At 44.8% G+C, this 19,068-nt stretch overlaps 1 protein-coding gene across 4 annotated transcripts in view; it reads left to right on the top strand.

Moving 5' to 3' along the window:
• Window positions 1–18,525, top strand: part of BFAR (bifunctional apoptosis regulator) — a 29,149-nt gene extending 10,624 nt beyond the window's left edge. For 2 of the 4 annotated variants that reach the window (XM_043914374.1, XM_043914373.1), the window contains 7 exons: window positions 1,621–1,957; window positions 3,525–3,729; window positions 4,421–4,590; window positions 6,538–6,682; window positions 13,411–13,584; window positions 15,228–15,430; window positions 17,246–18,525. In XM_043914374.1, the coding sequence (XP_043770309.1) occupies window positions 1,695–1,957; window positions 3,525–3,729; window positions 4,421–4,590; window positions 6,538–6,682; window positions 13,411–13,584; window positions 15,228–15,430; window positions 17,246–17,438 (1,353 nt within the window). In that variant the 5' untranslated portion in view covers window positions 1,621–1,694 and the 3' untranslated portion in view covers window positions 17,439–18,525. Of the gene's footprint in view, window positions 1–382; window positions 407–1,620; window positions 1,958–3,524; window positions 3,730–4,420; window positions 4,591–6,537; window positions 6,683–13,410; window positions 13,585–15,227; window positions 15,431–17,245 lie in introns of those variants that run through there. The other 2 variants (XM_043914375.1, XM_043914376.1) reach the window with 2 other exon arrangements.
• Window positions 18,526–19,068: the final 543 nt, after the last annotated feature.

Below are 19,068 nucleotides of genomic sequence, written 5' to 3' on the forward strand. Positions count from 1 at the left end.
TACTTACCTTTTGCCATGCACTTTAATTGCATTCTCTTATCTAACTCAAAACTTCCCAATGAGGTAAATGCTATTGTTGTTTATTGTTGTTGTTTAGTTGCTAAGTCATGTCCAACTCTGTGACCCCATGCATTTTAGCCCATCAGACTCCTCTGTCCATGGAATTTCCCAGGCAAGAATCCTGGATTGAGTTGCCATTTCTTTCTCTAGGTGATCCTCCTGACTCAAGGATCGAACCTGCGTCTCCTGCATTGCAGACAGTCCTTTACCACTGAGCCACCAGAGAAGCCCCTGTTACCACCCCTATTAATAACTGAGAGACCTGAGACTCAAATCCAGAGGGCAGAGCTGGGACCTGTGTTCTCAGCCACTGTACCTGCAAAGAGTCCTTCTCTGCGAGACCAGTGTGGGTGATCGACAGCAGTTTACTTTCTTTCCTGTAATAATAGTGAGATTGAGAAACATCCCCCCCAGTGTCTGGTGCATGCTAATTCCAGTAGCAATATGAATAATAATTTCTTTAGCCCCTGTTTACACCATCCACCACCCTAGTTCTCCATCTCTAACCTTCACAAGGGCTTCCCAGGTGGCGCTAGTGGGAAAGAACCCACCTGCCAATGCAGAGACGTAAGAGACATGGATTCAATCCCTGAAGTTGAAAAGATCCCCTGGAGAAGGAAATGGCAACCCACTCTAGTATTCCTGCCTGGAGAATCCCATGGACAGAGGAGCCTGGTGGGCTACAGTCCATGGGGTTGCAAAGAGTAGGATAAGACTGAAGCAGCTTATCACAGCGCAACCCTCATAAGACACTGTGAAGTTGAGGATATAAGGCTGGGAGAGCCCAGGTAACTTAGTCCCAGAGATGGAGAGTTGAACTTCTAACTCCATGCCCTCATCATACTGCTTCTCAATAAAAATCCCTTAAGACCCAGATAAGAATGAGAAGAGAATGGTCCTTTGCCATTAGCTTATTAGTGACATTAGCATGTTTCTGTGGCACCAAACTAGCGGGATCCAGAAGGCAGGATGTGCATGTTTGGGTTGATTTGGGGAGAAAGGAGGGATATTTAGCCCCTGGCCAGTAGGCCTGGCGTGGGGCATCTCAGAACCAGGCCTCTCTTCCAGGTACTGTCCCTAAGGGAGCCTCTGAAGTCAGATGTTAAATAATTACCTCAGAGGAAGGCAGATTTGTTTGGATAAAATCTGTTGTTTATACGAAGTGTGTCTGTTATTGCCAACTCTAGACATTTTAGTGGGCCAAGAATCTGGTTTATTTAAACTTATGTACATTGAAAGGACGTCACAGATTTCATTGAGAAAACTGAGGCCAGAGAAATTAAATCTTCCAAGGAAGTTGGCAGGGAAGGATCTAGAATTCTCCAGCCTCCCCCAACCCGAGCCCACTGAACTTTCCTCTGCACTCTTTTGCTTTACTTAATTTTTGAAAGTGTGACAGTAGGTCGAAAAATTGAGTGATGTTTATGTGATTTATGGAATGTAACTTTTTAGAAACCAAGTTTGTCACATTTAAAAATCAGAGCTTTAATAGAACATCTGTCATCTCAAACACCTGCTAAATTATTTGTCCTTTTTCTGTTGTCTCTCTTTTTCCCCTAGATTTAATGAGGTCTTGCATCGGTCTGCTGAGTCTGGAATTTTCTATGTCTATGGATTCCAGAATTTGCTAAGAGATGGAGGAGTCTCCGCAGAATGATCTGAATGCAGCAAGCCTTGAGAAAAATGACCCGCTCGAGAGCGCCAGCCCTCAGATTTCCATTAATGAATTCTCCTGCCACTGCTGTTACGACATCCTGGTTAACCCCACCACCTTGAACTGTGGGCACAGCTTCTGCCGGCACTGCCTAGCTCTGTGGTGGGCCTCTTCAAAGAAAACAGAGTGTCCAGAATGCAGAGAAAGATGGGAAGGTTTCCCCAAAGTCAATATTCTCCTCAGGTAATGCTCAAGTCCACATGGGTAGTTCACTGGGCTTGTACAGCCTGGTTTCTCTTAATGGGAGCAGCCACGTCTCGAAAGGCCAGAGACGTGGAGCCCACTGCCTCGGGGGTCACTCTGGATCCGCTGGCGTGTGAGTCAAGGGGCTCAAGGGCCTGCAAGTCCCGACTCCCTTCCTCACAGGTGACCGTGATGTGTCTGTTATTTATTATAAATGAGGGCAAGAAAGAAACTGGTTATCAGACCATTTTCTGTAACCCTTGGTACGTAATACTTCTGACTGATTTGTGTTCACTGAGAACACCCTAGGTCTAATAGAGAAAATGGTCTAACTGTATGATTCTGAGTAATTAGTGTGATGCTGATTTTCCTAATCTCTGATTAAACTCTGTTCATTTATCACATTCATAGAGTTTCCCATGCGTGGCATTACATAGCAGATAAGACCTTCAGATGGTGGGGTTTTTCCTTCTTCTTCTTCTTTTTTTTTTTCTTCTTCTATTCATAATGTTCATCCTGTTCCTGGGAGGTCTATGAGGCTAAAATCCTTTCTGTTGCCTTCTCTCTATCAAAAGAGTACCAGGAAGTTCCATAAAAACATTAACCCAGCATTCTCTTTTTCATAGGAAGTGTATTTGCAAACACTTTGCTCTGACCTGTCAGTCTCGGTTTATCTGCAGGTTAATCTTAAATTGAAGAAGGGTTCTCTGGTGTGGAAAAAAAAAGGTTCTCTAATTGTGTATTGAAGATAAAGAGCCCTACAGCATGGCCTGATGGTCGGTCTAACTTTTACAACTGAGCTTCACCTTTTTTCTTTTTTATGAATTAATTTTTAATAATATAAGCAGTTCATGTATAGTCATTTACATTCTTTTAAAAAATCAGATCATTGCTGATAAAGACCTTTTTGACCCCACCTCCCCCCATCTTAACAATTCTTCCTTTTTCTCAGAGTAATTTCAATTATGATACTTTTATACATTTATGTGCCAATAGGAAATGCAAATATTTTCTTACGTCAGTTGTGTATGGTCTGTGTTTCCGCAGTTTCCTATTTCATTCAAACAGTATGTTTGAATTAAATTTATTCATCTTGATACCCAGTGATATCCAGTAAACTTACTTTTAAAACGATGTATTGTTCCTCGGTAGGAATATGCTGTGTTTTGTTTAGCTGCTTCCTTAACGGTGGACATGTAGATGTTTTTGATTTGTTGTTGTTACCAATAGGGCCATAACCAACCTTCTTGTCCATTCTTTCTGAATCCTGGCATATGTATTTTTAAAATATCTGTTTATTTTTGGCTGTGTCAGGTCTTCATTGGGACCTGCAGGCCAAGTAGTTGTGATGCATGGGCTTAGTGGCTGCATAGCTTATGGGATCTTAGTTCTCCGTCTCGAACTCACATCCCCCGCATTGGAAGGTGGATTCTTAATCACTGGACAAGCAGGGAAATCCTTGGTATATTATTAAATGTTGACATCAGTGTTATTTTGTCCTGTAAACATTTTAAATGTATTTAGTTAAACAACTGTCTTTTTTTTTTTTTCTGTCTCTTCTTGATAGGGACGCCGTTGAAAAATTATTTCCTGATGCCATTAGAATGCGATTTGAAGACATTCAGCAGAATAACGACATAGTCCAGAGTCTTGCAGCCTTTCAGAAGTTTGGGAATGATCAGACGCCTTCCGCTCCCCACCCAGGCCGGGGGAACCAGCACAGGGGAGGGGGTTTCTATTCCGGAGTGCTCACAGCTCTGACTGGGGTGGCAGTAAGTGCCTGTCTCTGTGCCCCTCCCTCCCACTGTTTCCACTGAAGTCAGTTCTGTTGAAATACTCCTAAGTGATCGCACATGGTAATTCACTGTGTAAGTTGAAACCTGGGATGTTGCCTATACAGGTATCTACAGAGTCCGGTATTCAGAGCCCAGTAACTGTTAATTTTGTCCCATTTCATCTTCACAACCTATGCAATAGACACTGTCATTATTCCTGCTCTAGAGGGGAGGAAACTGGTGCAGAAAGGTGTTAGGGCTGGAACCGAGGCCATGTCTTGAGCATAGCACTTTACTAACTTCAAACCCTAAAGACTTTCTTTTTAAGTTCTATCCATGCTATGAAAATCTTACGGTTAACAAATTTTCCAATAGCAAAGGCACATGGGTCAGTCACATTGGCCAAATTGATGGGGTCGAGGGTGCAGTGATCCCAGGTGCCTTGCAGTGAGTCCCATTTCTGTCTGTGTTCCCCGACAACAACCCAAAAATCAGCAGAGGTGAGCCCACCCGAGGGTTGTGCTTCCCAGCTCCCTGTGGCAGTGGTGTGGCCTGACTTCCACGTCGACAGGCTTGGCATCCTCACCTCCCAGCCTGGCGTCCTCCCTCCCCGGCCCCACACGCGTGTGCTCGGAAGCTGGCGTCTCTGATCTTCCTGTGCAGTAAGGTCCGTGTCGCTTTTCCCCAGGTGGTCCTGCTGGTGTACCACTGGAGCAGCAGGGAATCGGAGCGGCACCTCCTGGTCCACAAGGCTGTGGCCAGATGGACGGCAGAGGAGGTGGTGCTCTGGCTGGAGCAGCTTGGCCCGTGGGCCTCTCTCTACAGAGACAGGTTCTTATCTGAAAGAGTAAACGGAAGGTGAGGAGCAAAATCTGCTGCTGCGTCACTGACATTTCTGAAACAGTGTTTTTGAGATACTGTCCACATACCCTGAAACTCACCCATTTGAAGTGTATAACCCATGGTTTTTAATATATTTGCAGATATGTGCAGCCATGGCCACAGTCTGGCTTTAGAACATTCTCATCACCCCCCAAAAGAAAGCTCCTGCTAAAGGCAGTCAGTCCTCATTTTCCCCTCTCTCAGCCCCCGGCACGCACCATTCTGCTTTCTGTCTCCTGGATTTGCCTGTTCAGAGTATTTCCGTTCTTCATTCATTCATTCTTCAGTTGATGGACATTTGGATTGATTCCATTTGGGGGCTTTTAGGAGCACTGCTGCTGTGATCGCTTGTGTAAAGGTTTTTGTGTGGACTTGTATTTTCTTTTCTTTTTTTTTTTCCTCCATTTATTTTTATTAGTTGGAGGCTAATTACTTTATTGGACTTGTATTTTCAATACTCAATACTCTTGGAGCGGAATTGCTGGGTCATAAGGTAACTCTGTGTTTACCTTTTAGGGAACCATTAAACTTTTCTAAAGCAGCCATACCATTTTATGTCATTGGTTGACATCTTAATTGTTTGTTGCTTGCCGATTATAAGGGTAATGTGTTTATTTCAAAATAATAATGTGGAACTATAAGACATTAGTTCTTAAATGAACTTCTAAATGAAATAACTTCATCATCCTGCTCTTGAGGAAAAAACCACTTGCTGGACAGCTGTCCAGATTTTTTTCAATGTTTATACAGGTCTACACATAGAACTGTGGGTTATTTATTTATTTAAATGGAAAATATGATTGTTCTAAGCAGACCTGTGTTTATATGTATATATATATACATATGTGTGTGTGTATATATGTATGTGTATATGCTAGAGTCTATTAATTGATCTCTACGAACACACATTTGTGGTGTTTCCTTCTTTTTTCTGCTTTGGACAGTACCAAACTGCATTGGTCCAAATGGAGGAACCCATTAGTTTGAGGAACTCACTCATCGCTGAGCAATGGGGCAGGCTGCTTCTGCCTATCAGCAAAGCTCCCTGCCCCTTCCTGAGCCCTGTCCATCTTTACTGGGTCCCTCCCTTCCTTGGAGGGATCACACAGGGATGTACTTAGACCACCAAGCCACTGCTCTCTAACCCATTTGAATCAGACATGTGGTCCTCACTGCTCGGCTGTCTTCCTAGTGTCCCCAGGTAACCTGCCTGGTGCCCCACCTCCCACCTCACCCCGCTCCCTCCTGGAATTATGGTTGAAAGATTCTCTGCCTTGTTAATACAATGTACTTTGCATAACTGTCTTCCTTCCAGAGGAGAGCTTCCTAAAATTGGCATTGCTGAGTGAAGGAGAATAAACCTTTATGGGGTACTTTAATGAGGAATCACTGGTAGTAAATTCATATTTTCTGATGAAAGGGGACAGATAATGTATCTGCTGTTATCTTTATTTAATCACTACCCCCAAACAGCTACTCTTATTATCATGATATTTCATTGGATTTCCTTCTAGCTTTTTTTCTCTCTACACACACACACACACACACACACACACACACACACACACACACACACACACACTTTGAAAAATAGTAAGGTCAGAGTGCATAGCTGAAAGATCAAGGGTGGGAACAAAATGGTCCTCCTGAGTGTGCCTTGGGTGAGTCATTTTATTTGTCTAAGCCAGTTTTCTCACCCACAAAATGGACATGATAACACCTACCTTGCAGAATTGGTAGATGGGTCAGTGATGATATAGCAAAGTGTTTTCAGAGAGTCCCTGGCAAATAGTAAGCTTTCACTTGTTTGCTGTTAGTCATATTACTTCATATGTTAGGTGCCTTACCTCAAGCCCAAAGTGTGTATTTGTGTTGATAAGGTGGCGTTCTGACTAGAAAGTTTGCTTCTACCCCGCCCCCCAGGTTGCTTTTAACTCTGACAGAGGAAGAATTTTCTAAAGCACCATATACCATAGAAAGCAGCAGTCACCGAAGAGCCATCCTCACGGAGCTGGAGCGAGTGAAAGCCCTGGGCGTGAAGCCCCCCCAGAACCTCTGGGAATATAAGGTGAACACTCTTATTTCTTCAGTGGGAAAAAAAAAAAAAAGTATTGAGAAGATAGCAGTTGTCTGTCTGCCCACTGCCCACAGACATGGCAGACACAACTGAAGCCCTGTGTCAGGCTGTGGGTCCTTCCTGGGCCTGTTCTACTTGTGTTACGGGTGTGTCTCCACAGCACTAGGAACAACGTTCTAGATTTTGAACCTTAACCTAAGAGGCATGAAGTGAGCGGATCCTTCTGCAAGTAGCTTTTCTCTCTGGCCCCCGTTCACCAGCGTGACCATCCGTCCACTCTCCCATTGATGGCCAGTCTTCTCAGTGCTTTACACTGGGCAGTGGGATTACCGGGTCGCAAGTAATGCACGTCATCAGCTTTACTCCATTCTGATAAATTCTTCTGCGCTGTGTACCTGGTTCTCTTTTATGGGGAGAATGTAGTGAGTACCGTACTATAAGATGAATGCTCTGTTTTTTATTAGTCATAGAATATCTGAAATACACAGACCTGTACCCTAAAAAAGACATCATGGAGAAAACTAAATACAAATAACCAATTAAGTCGATGGGGGGTGGGGGTAATGCTCACTGATAATTCTAGTACAAATTGAGACAACCCCCTGTGTTGTTCTCAATTCTGACATTGTCAAGGATGAGAACATTTCATAATAACACGAGCAAAGAGGCACTCATGTTTGCCAATCCTAAATTGGCACTATCTCTTCAGAGAGCAGCTTGTCACTAACTATTCACATTTAAGCAGCACTTACTGTGTGATCTTCATTTCACTTCTTTGCATTGAGCGCACAGGCAGCATAGTGCTCTGATGAAGGAAGGACCCGGGAGCCTGACTCCTGGGCTCCTCGCCATTGGTTCTTGAGGGGTGAAATGTGGTATGTGTTGCAGGGACCTGTGGCTCCTGCAAGACACACTGGGAATGCCAGCACGTCCCTGGGCCTCCTGGTCCCTTTTCCTTCCCAGCCAGTGACCTCAGAGAATCAACAAGAACTGTACGTTTGAGTCACGTTTAAACCATTAAACACGATGTTGACCCCAGTATCATTGGCAGTGGCATGTGGAAAACCACCTCAGTGCCCATTGTTAGGAACAAGTTGAGTAAATACAGCTCAGCCACACTTGTAGCCATTACGAAGGAGGAGGTGACGTGGGGTGCGCTTACCAGAAAGGATGCCCAAGTGGTATTGTTAACCAAAAACAAAAAGCGCGTTAGAAAACCTACATGTTTGTGTGGATCATAGAAAATCTCTTGAAGGATACACAGACTGCTACCAATGTTTCTATCTAGGGATTGCAAGATGGACGAAAGGCTGAATTGTATTTTGTCATTCAATTCAATTCTGTGCCATTTGAAAAAGAAGATTGTGTTTATTATGTGCATATATTACTTTTTTTTTTTTCAAACTTTGAACTTTTTATTTTGTATTGGGGCATAGCCCATGAACAATGTTGCTGGTAGTCTCAGGTGAATAGCAAAGGGACTCAGCCATACACAACACATGTATCCATCCTCCACCAAACCCCCCTGCCATCTAGGCTGGCACATAGCATTGAGCAGAGTTCCATGTGCCATACAGTAGGTCCTTGCTGGTTATCCATTTTGAATATAGCAGTGTGTGCCTGTATGACTTTAAAACTGAAAAACACAGTTTCAAATTTTTTGAAGAATGGGAATAGGGGTCCTAAGATAGAAGATTTATTGTTTTACTATTTTTTTTTTATTCTTTTACTGTTGTTTGTCAATTTTTTTTTAAATCCCTACTTCTCTTTTGTCATAAATTATTAGTTTTGTTAATGCAGTCAAACTCTGGACTTTTTGTAGCCAATATTAGTCCTGTGGTAGACTTTAATATCTGACAGAACCTTTCTGGGTCCTATGACCCTCTATTTAGAGTCTTGTCAAAGTAGACTTAATATTAGCTGGAGTGAATGGGATTGGGATTCTGGTCCTGGCATAAAAGGCAAGCAGAATCTTGTTCCTTCAGATCTCCTCAAAGGTGGTCATTTGATGTTGTGTGTATAGGCTTCCCAGTGGTGCTAGAAGCACCTGCCTGCCAATGCATGAGATGTAGGGGACACAGGTTCCATCCCTGGGTTGGAAGGATCCCCTGGAGGAGGGCATGGCAACCCCCTCCCGTATTCTTGCCTAGGAAGTCCCATGGACAGTGGAACCTGGCGGGCTGCAGTCCATGGGGTCTGAGTCAGACGCGACTGAAGTGACTTAGCACACACTGCTGGCTGTGTGTCAGGACTCCCCTGACGCTGGAGTCCGAGTAGCTACTCCTGAGTGCCGCTGCTCTGGGCAGACTTGAGAGACGGCTCGCTCCCCTCTGTAGCCCTGCCATCACGGTCCCCTCCCTGGGAGGTTGGTTCATCCTCCTCCTCTGATGGAGAGGAGTCCAGAGTTGGGATATTTTGGTCCAGCTGACCCCAGACCTACAAACACTAACCCGGTCATCATCCCTTCTCTCGTCCTTCCCACGATGTGGCTGCACACCACCAGGCTGTTTCTGGGACCTGTGTTCTTTTGGAGACCGCACACTCAAAGGAGTGGTTTTGCCCCCAAGGCCATTGGTTCTGGAGGGGTGAAAAGCATTAATATTGCAATGACTTGTGGCTCCAGAGACCACAGTACATAAACAAATACACAGTATTTCTTTGCTATTAACATTTTATGGGGTGGGGGTAGGTTTATGAAAAAGTCTTTAAAAGGCTCCTTAAGAGGTAATAATGCAAAAAAGGTTGGGAAAAGCTGCTTTAAAGTGAAGAACTACTTCCATATTTCTGTGTCTCACCTAAGTTACAAGATAAAGATATTTTTCAAAAGTTAGACTTTTTTTTAACTTTGGAAAATTTTAAATACACACAAAAGCAAGATAATAGTATGAAACTACCATCCACCCATAAGACAGTAACTTGTGGCTATGTTTATTTCACAGTAATACCTATTCCTACTACTCCTGATTATCTTGGAAATATGAGATAATTATATTTCAGAAGTAAATATTTAATTGAGTCTCTAAAAAGTAACGACTTTAAAAAACAAAACTAAAATATCACAGTGTACACCCCAGAATGAATAATTCTCTGTTGCTATCAAACAATCTAACAGTATACAAATATCCCACATTTTTTTTTCCCAGTTGACTTGTTCTAGCCAGGGTCCAAATAGGGTCCACATTTGATGGTTATATCTTTTTTTTTTAATTGAGGAAAAGTGATTTACAATATTATGTTAGTTTTAGGTATACAACATAGTGATTCAGTATTTTGGTATATTATATCCCATTTAAAGTTATTAAAATATCAGCTATATTGCCTGTGCTATACAATATGTTCTTGGGCCGACGTATTTTATATGTAGTACTTTGTACCTCTTAATCTCCTACCCCTATCTTGCCCCTCCCCGCTTCCTTGTCCCCATTGGTAACCACTAGTTGTTTCTCTAAACCTGTGAGTTGGTTTCTGTTTTCTTATAGTCATTTGTTTCTTTTATTTTTTAGATTCCACATTTAAGTCAAAATATATGTATTTGTTTCCTGCATCTGACTCATTTCACTAAGCATAATATCCCCAGGTCCATCCAAGTTGTTGCAAATGGGAAAATTTCATTCTTACAGAAGAGTAGTATTCCATTCCACGTATATTATATCATTATCGTCATCTTGACCCATTCATCTGTTGATGGATCCTTAGGCTGTTCCTGTAGGTTAGCAACCATAAATAATGCTATTATGAGCACTGGGTGTCTGTTTCTTTCTGAATTAATGTGTTTTTTTTCTTCAGATATATTCCAAAGAGTGCAATTGCTGGATCATAATGAAGGACTATTTTTAGATTTTTGAGGAACCTCCATACTGCTTTCCACAGTGGTTGCAGCAATATTAAATTCCCACCAACAATGTACAAGGGTTCCCTTGTCTCCACACCCTCCCCAACATTTGTTATTGGTGGTCTTTTTGATGATGGTTTTTCTGACAGGTTGTGATATCTCATTGTGATTTTGATCTCTGTTTCTCTGATAATTAGCGATGTTGATGTGCCTTTTCACGTGTTGGCCATCTCTATGTCTCTTTTGGAAAAATGTCTGTTCAGGTCTTCTGGATTTTTTATTTATTTTTAATTGGAGGATAATTGCTTTACAATATTGTGTTAGTTTCCCCCATACATCAACATGAATCAGCTATAGGTGTACAAATGCCTCCTCCCTCTTGAATCTCCCTCCCCTCTCCCACCCCAGCCCTCCCTGTAGGTTATCACAGAGCCCCCAGTTTGAGCTCCCTGCATCACACAGCCAATTCCCACTGGGTATCTGTTTTACCCATGGTAATGTGTATGTTTCAGCATTACTCTTCCAATTTGTCCCTCCCTCTCCTTCCCCCGCTGTTTCCTCAAGTCTCTCCTCTGTGTCGGCATCCCTGTTGCTGCCCTACAAATAGGCTCATCAGTACCATCTTTTTAGATTCAATGTATGTGCGTTAATGTATGATACTTGTTTCTCTCTTTCTGACTTACTTCACTGTATATAATAGGCTCTGGGTGTCTGTATTTTTTTTTATTTACTGTTGCATGACGGCTGAGTAATATTGTACACACGTACCACAACTTCTTATTCCATTCATCTGGCAGTAGACATTTAGGTCGCTGCCGTGTCCTGGCTATCGTCAATAGTGCCGCAGTGAACACTGGGGTACATGTGTCTCTTTCAGTTGTGGTTTCCTCAGGGTGTATGCTCAGTAGTGGGATTGTTGGGTCGTATAGTAGTTTTAGTCCTAGTTTATAAGGACTGTCCATACTGTCTTCCCCAGTGGGTGTATCAATTTACACTCCCACCAAAGTGCAAGAGGGTTTCCTTTTCCCCACACCCTATCTACCATTTATTGTTTGTAGATTTTCTGATGATGGCCATTCTGATGTGTGAGGTGATAGTTTTAATTTGCTTTTCTCTAATAATGAGCAATGCTGAGCACTTTTTCATCTGTATATTAGCCATCTGTATGTCTTCTTTGGAGAAATGTCTGTTTAGGTCTTCTTCCAACTTTTTGATTGGGTTGTTTGGTTTTCTGGTATTGAACTGCATATAGGGTTGTTTGTTGGTTGTCATGTCAAAAACGCGAGAGACATGAGTTCGATCCCTGGGTGGGAAGATCCCCTGGAGAAGGAAATGGCCAACCCACTCCAGTGTTCTTGCCTGGAAAGTTCCATGGACACAGGAGCCTGGCGGGCTATAGTCCATGGGGTTGCAAAGAGTCAAACATGACTGAGCGCACGCGCACGCACACACACCTCTTTTATATCTCTTTTGGTCTGTAGATTCTGCCTCCCTCTTTCCATTGCCCTGCACTTACTTGTTGTAGAAACCAGATCACTTTCTCCTGTGGTTTCTGACATCTTGAATTTTGGCACTTGTCTCTCTGGTGTCACCTAACAGGTCCTTTTGTCCCCTGCATATCTTATAATCTAGTAGTCTAGAGGCTAACTTTGGTTTAGATTGGTGGGTTGGCAAGACTGCTTCATAGGTGTGGTATTTTATTCCATCAGGAGGCTCATAACGTCCCACGATCATTGATTGTTTAAACCTCTGAGTTCATTAAGGGTTGCCAAATGGTGATATCATAACTCCCTCGTTTCTTTTTTACTTGTTGGCTGAAACACATCTTTAAATGGAAGGTTTCCTCTCAACAAGCATTTTGATTATTCTAAGTACAGTTTATAGGGCTCCCCAGGTGGCTCAGTGGTAGAGAATCCATCTGCAATGCAGAAGACACAGGTTTGATCCCTGGGTTGGAAAGATTCCCCTGGAGAAGGAAATAGCAACCCACTCCAGTATTCTTGTCTGGGAAATCCCAGGGACAGACGAGCTTGGCAGGCTACAGTCCATGGGATTGCAAAAAAGTAGGACAAGACTGAGCGACTGAGCACGTGCACGCACACATGCACACACACACACACACACACACACACACACACACACACAAATATGTATGGACGTCTCTTGTGAGCCAGGTGATCTTTTAGAAGAAGATCTCAGCTATGAACCAGTCAGGCCCTGCTTTCAACAATGCTGACTTTTTTCACCTAATGTTTTAACGTGAGCATTATCCAAAGCTCCTCCTTTGCATTCCTCAATGGCTATATGAATTTTGGACTAAATATCTACTATAACTTCAGGACTAAGGTCACAGAAAATATTTTATGTGTGAGACCTTCTGTATTTCAGATTATTTTTATTAAGTGATGCCCACAAATTGGTGTTTCCCAGGTGGCTCAGTGGTAAAGAATCCACCTGCCAATGCAGAAGACACAGGTTCAATCCCTGGGTCAGAAAGGTACCCTGGAGGAGGAAATGGCAGCCCACTCCAGTATTCTCACTGGGATAATCCCATGAACGGAGAAGCCTGGTGGACTACAGTCCATGGGGTTGCAAAGAATCAGACAGGACTGAGCATGCCCACCCACTCACTCATTTACTTTCCTGAAAGGTTATGTTCTTCTAACTGTGCCTAGGACCTTGCTTCTCATCCCCCTGCCTCTCCCCAGCCGTGGAGAGAGGCTGGATCTTTGTGTAATGTAGTCCGTCAGATGAATTTCTTGGCCGCCTCTTCTCATTCATTCATTCATTGTTAGGGCAAACCACATGGCAGAGGGCATGAGACCGCAGAAGGAGCGTGAGCTGGGCGAATGCAGCCATGGTTGTAATGAACATTTGTGCTCTGCAGGCCGTGAACCCCGGCAGGTCCCTGTTCCTGCTGTATGCCCTCAAGAGCTCCCCGCGCCTCGGTCTGCTGTACCTCTACCTGTTTGACTACACTGACACCTTCCTGCCCTTCATTCACACCATCTGTCCTCTGCAAGAAGACGGCTCTGGGGAGGACATCATATCCAAGCTCCTGGTGGGTCTGCAGAGGGCTTTGAGGGGCGTCACGCCACCACTGCCCATCGTGGAATGGTTGTGGATATGTGGCTGTAGCCTAGCAGGGAAGAGCAAATAGCACAAGTCTCCACTGGAATCTTACAAGGAGAGCCCTTACAAAGAAAATACAGCAGGAACTTCCCCACTCCCAGAAGCCTGTGTTGTTTCCTGCATTGCATAGCAAGAGGGGTTACCCTTTAGACTTGAAATATTTAGAGGAAAGAAAAAAAAACCCAGCATTGCTTCTTTTATAAAATAAGATAGTATAGTTCCAGATTGCCTGAGGGTTAGATTTATGGGCCCTCCAGCTTGGTAATGGTTTTCTTTTTCTTTTTTGGTAATGGTTTTCTTAATGGGATCTTCTAAATCGGGTTAGTATATGTCCTGTGGGCCTCAGAATAGGATGCCGTCATCCTGCTCACAGATGGAAATCCTACTGTTAGCTGACCACCAGGCCTTTGACAGGGCTGGTTACCCACCCCGGCTCTCTTGTATTCCTTCAGAATAGTTGATCACATTGACTCAGTGATTCTGTGTCACTGGAGGGTAATGCCCTTTACATTGGTACTTCTGGGGGCAATCCTTCTGATGTGTTTATATCAAAAGTCATATGGATATAGGAATCATTGTGTATGATATTGAAACAATTCCAAAATCTCCAAAGACCTTTTTTAAAACACTTGGATCAAGTGCCTGTCTAACTGACTTTAGCCTTGATGTCATTTTAAGCCTGCTAATTAGCCCCTTTGCATGGTGTTTCTCTAATTACCAAGTTTTCAGCTGTTCTCGGCCCTTGCTGGACTGGGAGCACAGACGACCCCTGACCTTGCCATTGTAACAAGCCCTGTCTATCCCTGTCTGCTCACCGCCTGAAAGAAAGTGAAAGTGTTAGTTGCTCAGTCGTGTCCAACTGTTTGCAACCGCATGGACTGCAGCCCGCCAGGCTCCTCTGTCCATGGGATTCTCCAAGCAAGAGTACTGGAATGGGTTGCCATTCCCTTCTCCAGGGAATCTTCCTGATCCAGGGATCAAACCCAGGTCTCCCACATTCCAGGCAGATTCCTTACCAGTCTGAGCCACCAAGAAAGCCCCAAATGCCTATGAGTTGTTTAAAAACTCTTGTTATGAATTACCTGCTAAGTTTGTCATTAAAGTTTTTCATTTTCCCCAAATTACTTTTTAAAGGTACACGTTTAATTTTCCCATGACCTGTGATCACTCCACCACAGGTGAGAGGTTGAATTTGGGAAATTGTGTGAGCTGCTCTTGCAGTGATGAAGACATTTTAAAACTGGTTAACTTTTGTCCATTTCAACCTTCTGATTAATATCTCATGCTTAGATTTTTTCTTCTGAGCTTCCACAATCATATAACAATGTAAGAGATTCAGTCTCTTTGGTGACATTTATTTAGTGTAAGATGAGTTATTACAAGGTGAGTTGATAGATGGAGGAGATCTCACTTGAGATTGTTGGATGTGTATGTCTGTGTGTGTGTGTGTGTGTGTGTGAATAAATGTAAAATTCTCTGGGCTGACCACAGTATCTTGTGTAAAGGTCAGTCCTCATAATTTTTTGTGTCTATTTTTATGTACCTTCATTTACTCGTGTTTTACTCCTAAAGGATCTTAGAGAGCCCACATGGAAGCAGTGGCGAGAATTCCTCATCAAGTACTCCTTCCTTCCGTACCAGCTGATTGCTGAGTTTGCTTGGGACTGGCTGGAGGTCCATTACTGGACGTCACGGTTTCTCATCGTCAATGCCATGCTACTCTCAGTTCTGGAATTATTCTCCTTTTGGAGGATCTGGTCAAGAAGTGAGCTGAAGTAAGTGTGTTTTTATGTTGGAGATGGTTGGAGCAACAGAGACTGGGGAAGAAATTCCAAGGGGAGGAGAAGTCCTCTTGAGTGTTTTTCAGACTCTAGTAGACACCCGGCAATCTGGTTTAGAAACACTGCTTAAGCAGCGAACAAGAAAATGACTTGGATGGGGAGGCTCTCATGGTGCTCATTGTTAAAGTGTGCCTCTAGGTGCCTTTTCCCCACATATAATATACCAGATAATTCCTGGGGGGTGGGGTATACATGAAGGAGTTGAATAACTGAGGAATAAACAAGTAAGAAGAAGAGGATGCTTTATAGAAAGTAGTGTGGTAGAACATAAAGAGATCTGAGGAGGAATTCTGTAGGCATTTCTCTGGATTAATGTGTAAAATGAGAAAGTTGGACTAGACAATCGCTGAGTCAGGACTTTTGGTTGCAAGGGACAGAAACCAACCTAGGTTTGCTTTCCTACCAAGGACATGCCGAGGGATGGCTTCCTGTGTGGCTGGACCCAGAGACCCGAACACTGTCCTTAGGGCCAAATGTCTCTCTCCCTCCCACAGCTCTCCTCTGTTCACCTCAAAGGCCCCTGTATTCGGGGGCCCCTGATCCCTCCAGGTAGAGACCTACAGCTTAGGAACCCTGGAGGAAAGAGACACTTCTCTCCCCATAGCACTTGTGAAAGCCTCAGGCTCCCAGGCCTTTGGTTTGATTGACCCAGCCTGGGTCACAAGCCCCCTGAACCCGTCACAAGTGCAGGGATTTGTGGGCTCGCCTTGTCCAGACACCAGCATGCACTCGCCCCCCCATCGAGGGGCTGGTTTCAGCCCTACACAGGCCACATGGAAGAGAACAGAGGAGGGAGACACCCCAAAGGGAAACTCAGAAGATGCTTCCAGGAGACAGGACGGCTGCTGGGCAGGCAGAAGCAACGTATCAGCACGCCTGCACCCTTTTAGCCTGAAACAGCCCGTGACACGAAGGCTTCTTGGCCTCGCCCATCAGGTAAATAGTGAGAACCTGACAGGAATCTCCATTATTTATTCAGTTCCGTGATCCCAGTTATTCATGCTCAGTTGATTGAACCTCTCCTCTGCCCCTGCTGCTCTGCTGGACACCGCAGATCTGTTGGTTAAGAGGATAGTTTATACTCTGAAGGCCTACAGCCTAGCAGAGAAAATATCGGGTTAATATTCAATTAAAGGGGCTTCCCTGGTGGCTCAGTGGTGAAGAATCTGCCCGCCAATGCAGGACACACTGGTACCCTCCCTGATCTGGGAAGATCCCACATGCCAAGGAGCAGCTAAGCCCGTGGGCCACAACTATTGAGCCTGTGATCTCAACCCCAGGAACTATAACTCCAGAAGCCCGTGTGCCCCAAAGCCCATGCAACAAGAGGAGCCCCTGCAGTGAGAAGCCTGTGTACTGCAACCAGAGAGGAGCCCGTGCTCGCCACAACTAGAGAAAAGCCCACGCGGCAACGAAGACCCAGCACCGCCAAAAATAAACAAACAAGTTAGGATCTGTGTATGTTATATTAAACACATACACGTGTGACTCAGCCAAGAAGCGGGTGGAGTTGGGGCTGTGCTGGGAAGGCCTCCCCTGAGGGGACCCGGTGACATTTCCTTGAGGAAGCTTCCTCCGGGCTGCGTCCCCGGAGCTGAAGGTGACATGGTCAGGAAAGCTGTGTCTCGGGCCCCGCGGGCAGGAACAGGGTCTCTGCAGCTCCAGTGGCCAGACGCTGCGGCGGCGAAAGGCCCGGGCAGGTCTGAGCGCCCCGGTCTCGCCTCTCACACGCCTCTCTTCCTTTTGCAGGACCGTGCCTCAGAGGATGTGGAGCCATTTCTGGAAAGTGTCGACACAGGGGCTGTTTGTGGCCATGTTCTGGCCCCTCATCCCTCAGTTTGTTTGCAACTGTCTGTTTTACTGGGCCCTGTATTTCAACCCAATTATTAACATCGATCTCGTGGTCAAGGAGGTCCGACGGCTGGAAACCCAGGTCTTGTGACTGACGCTGCCGAGGTTCCCAGGGACCCTCACAGCCTCCCTGCCAGCTGAGCTCTGGGGAGAGGGGGAAGCGGACTTCCTATTTTCCGCCCCTAGTAAACAAGGTGCTGCTTTGTCTGTCAGAGGCCACGGCCAGGTCCCCTCCCTCGGCCCATGGCAGCAGGGACTGGCGCCCCAGAGCTTGGCCAACATGGCGGCCGCACCTCCCACCCAGCCACCTTCCTCGCAGGGACTTGGGAGGCTCCCCCCCTCGATGGCTGGCAGGGACTCATGGTCCTCGGAGGACACACAGTGGGTCACAGTCCCCGCTTGCTGCAACCTCAGTGACTGACAAGAGGCTCCCAGGGCGGGTCGGAGCCCTAAGACGGAGCCCAGGGCCAGGCCTCTCCTCCCAGTCAAGTATAGGAAAACAGGAGAAGATGTTGTCATAGGCAAGAGGCAGTTGCACATAAAAAATAAGGAGGAAAAACCACAGTCTGGTTGATGATTCTGTCTTGTGTAAGAGTTGCTAGAAGGTTCAGAGTTAAACCTCAGAAAGCAGTCAGTTTGAGGTTAGAATGATGCTGGTTAGACTTGCCACCACTGTCTTCTACTTGGAACCATTGAAAGTTTGGATCTATTTGCTGGAGTAGTTGAGTGGGATGTCAGGCAGTTAATCATCAGGCTGAGCTGCTTCCGCGCTACGTAAAATTGTCATTTGGGGGTTTGCTTTAAGAATGTAATCTATAAAATCCAAGCCAGTCCGTTTGTTTAAGGGAATACCTTGTACATTGACCTCACACTGTATAATCTTTATTGTCCTGCTCTGATGTATAAAAACAATGTGTAATTACACCAAGTGCTGTAATTGTAAATATGAGATGAACAGTGGCCTTTGATTTCCTGCCAGGTGACAATAGCAGGTGTGAAAGGCAATCAATCTGAAGATCAGCCCCATATTTATACAGAAATCAGCTTGCATCCAAAGTGTTTTTTTGCAAGTCTATGAACCATTCATTAACCCTTTGTATCTTTGAAGATTTCCCTCAAACTCTGCATCTGAAAGTTTGAAGAAATGACTTGAAATAAAAATAAAGTTTATATATATATATATATAATATATATATACAGACAGATAAAACTTCTACATAGAGAAAAATTGACTGTTTAGGAAACATGAAGAAAATCTATGTTGCCCAGTACAACCTACTGGTCACGCTTACTGCCACCGCCCCCTCCCGCCCCATCCCCCCCACAGCTGAGGAGCCACTGCGGATATCTTAAGTGAAAGGGCAGAGAATGTTTTCCTTACCCCTGTGTTTTCTCATCAGGCCCTGGGCCTGCCTGACTTGATCAACCAGAGACACTGCCAGCCCAGTGGATCCAGGGACATTGCAGCGTCTACATCTCCCTGGCCTGGTGCCTCCCAGGGTTCCTCTCCTCCTTTTTATTTTTTAAAATATGTGTCTGTTCAGCTGCCTCAAGTCTCGGTTGCAGCACGCAGGATCTTTCATTGCAGTGTGTGGACGCTCTAGTTGTGTGGCCTGTGGGTTTGGTAGTTGTGGTATGCAGGCTTAGTTGCTCTGTGGCATATGGGATCTTAGTTCCCCAACCAGGGATCAGACGCGCGTTGCCTGCATTGCAAGGCGGAC

Source organism: Cervus elaphus, chromosome 10 (genome assembly GCF_910594005.1).
Source record: "Cervus elaphus chromosome 10, mCerEla1.1, whole genome shotgun sequence".
NCBI classification, from domain to species: Eukaryota; Metazoa; Chordata; class Mammalia; order Artiodactyla; family Cervidae; genus Cervus; species Cervus elaphus.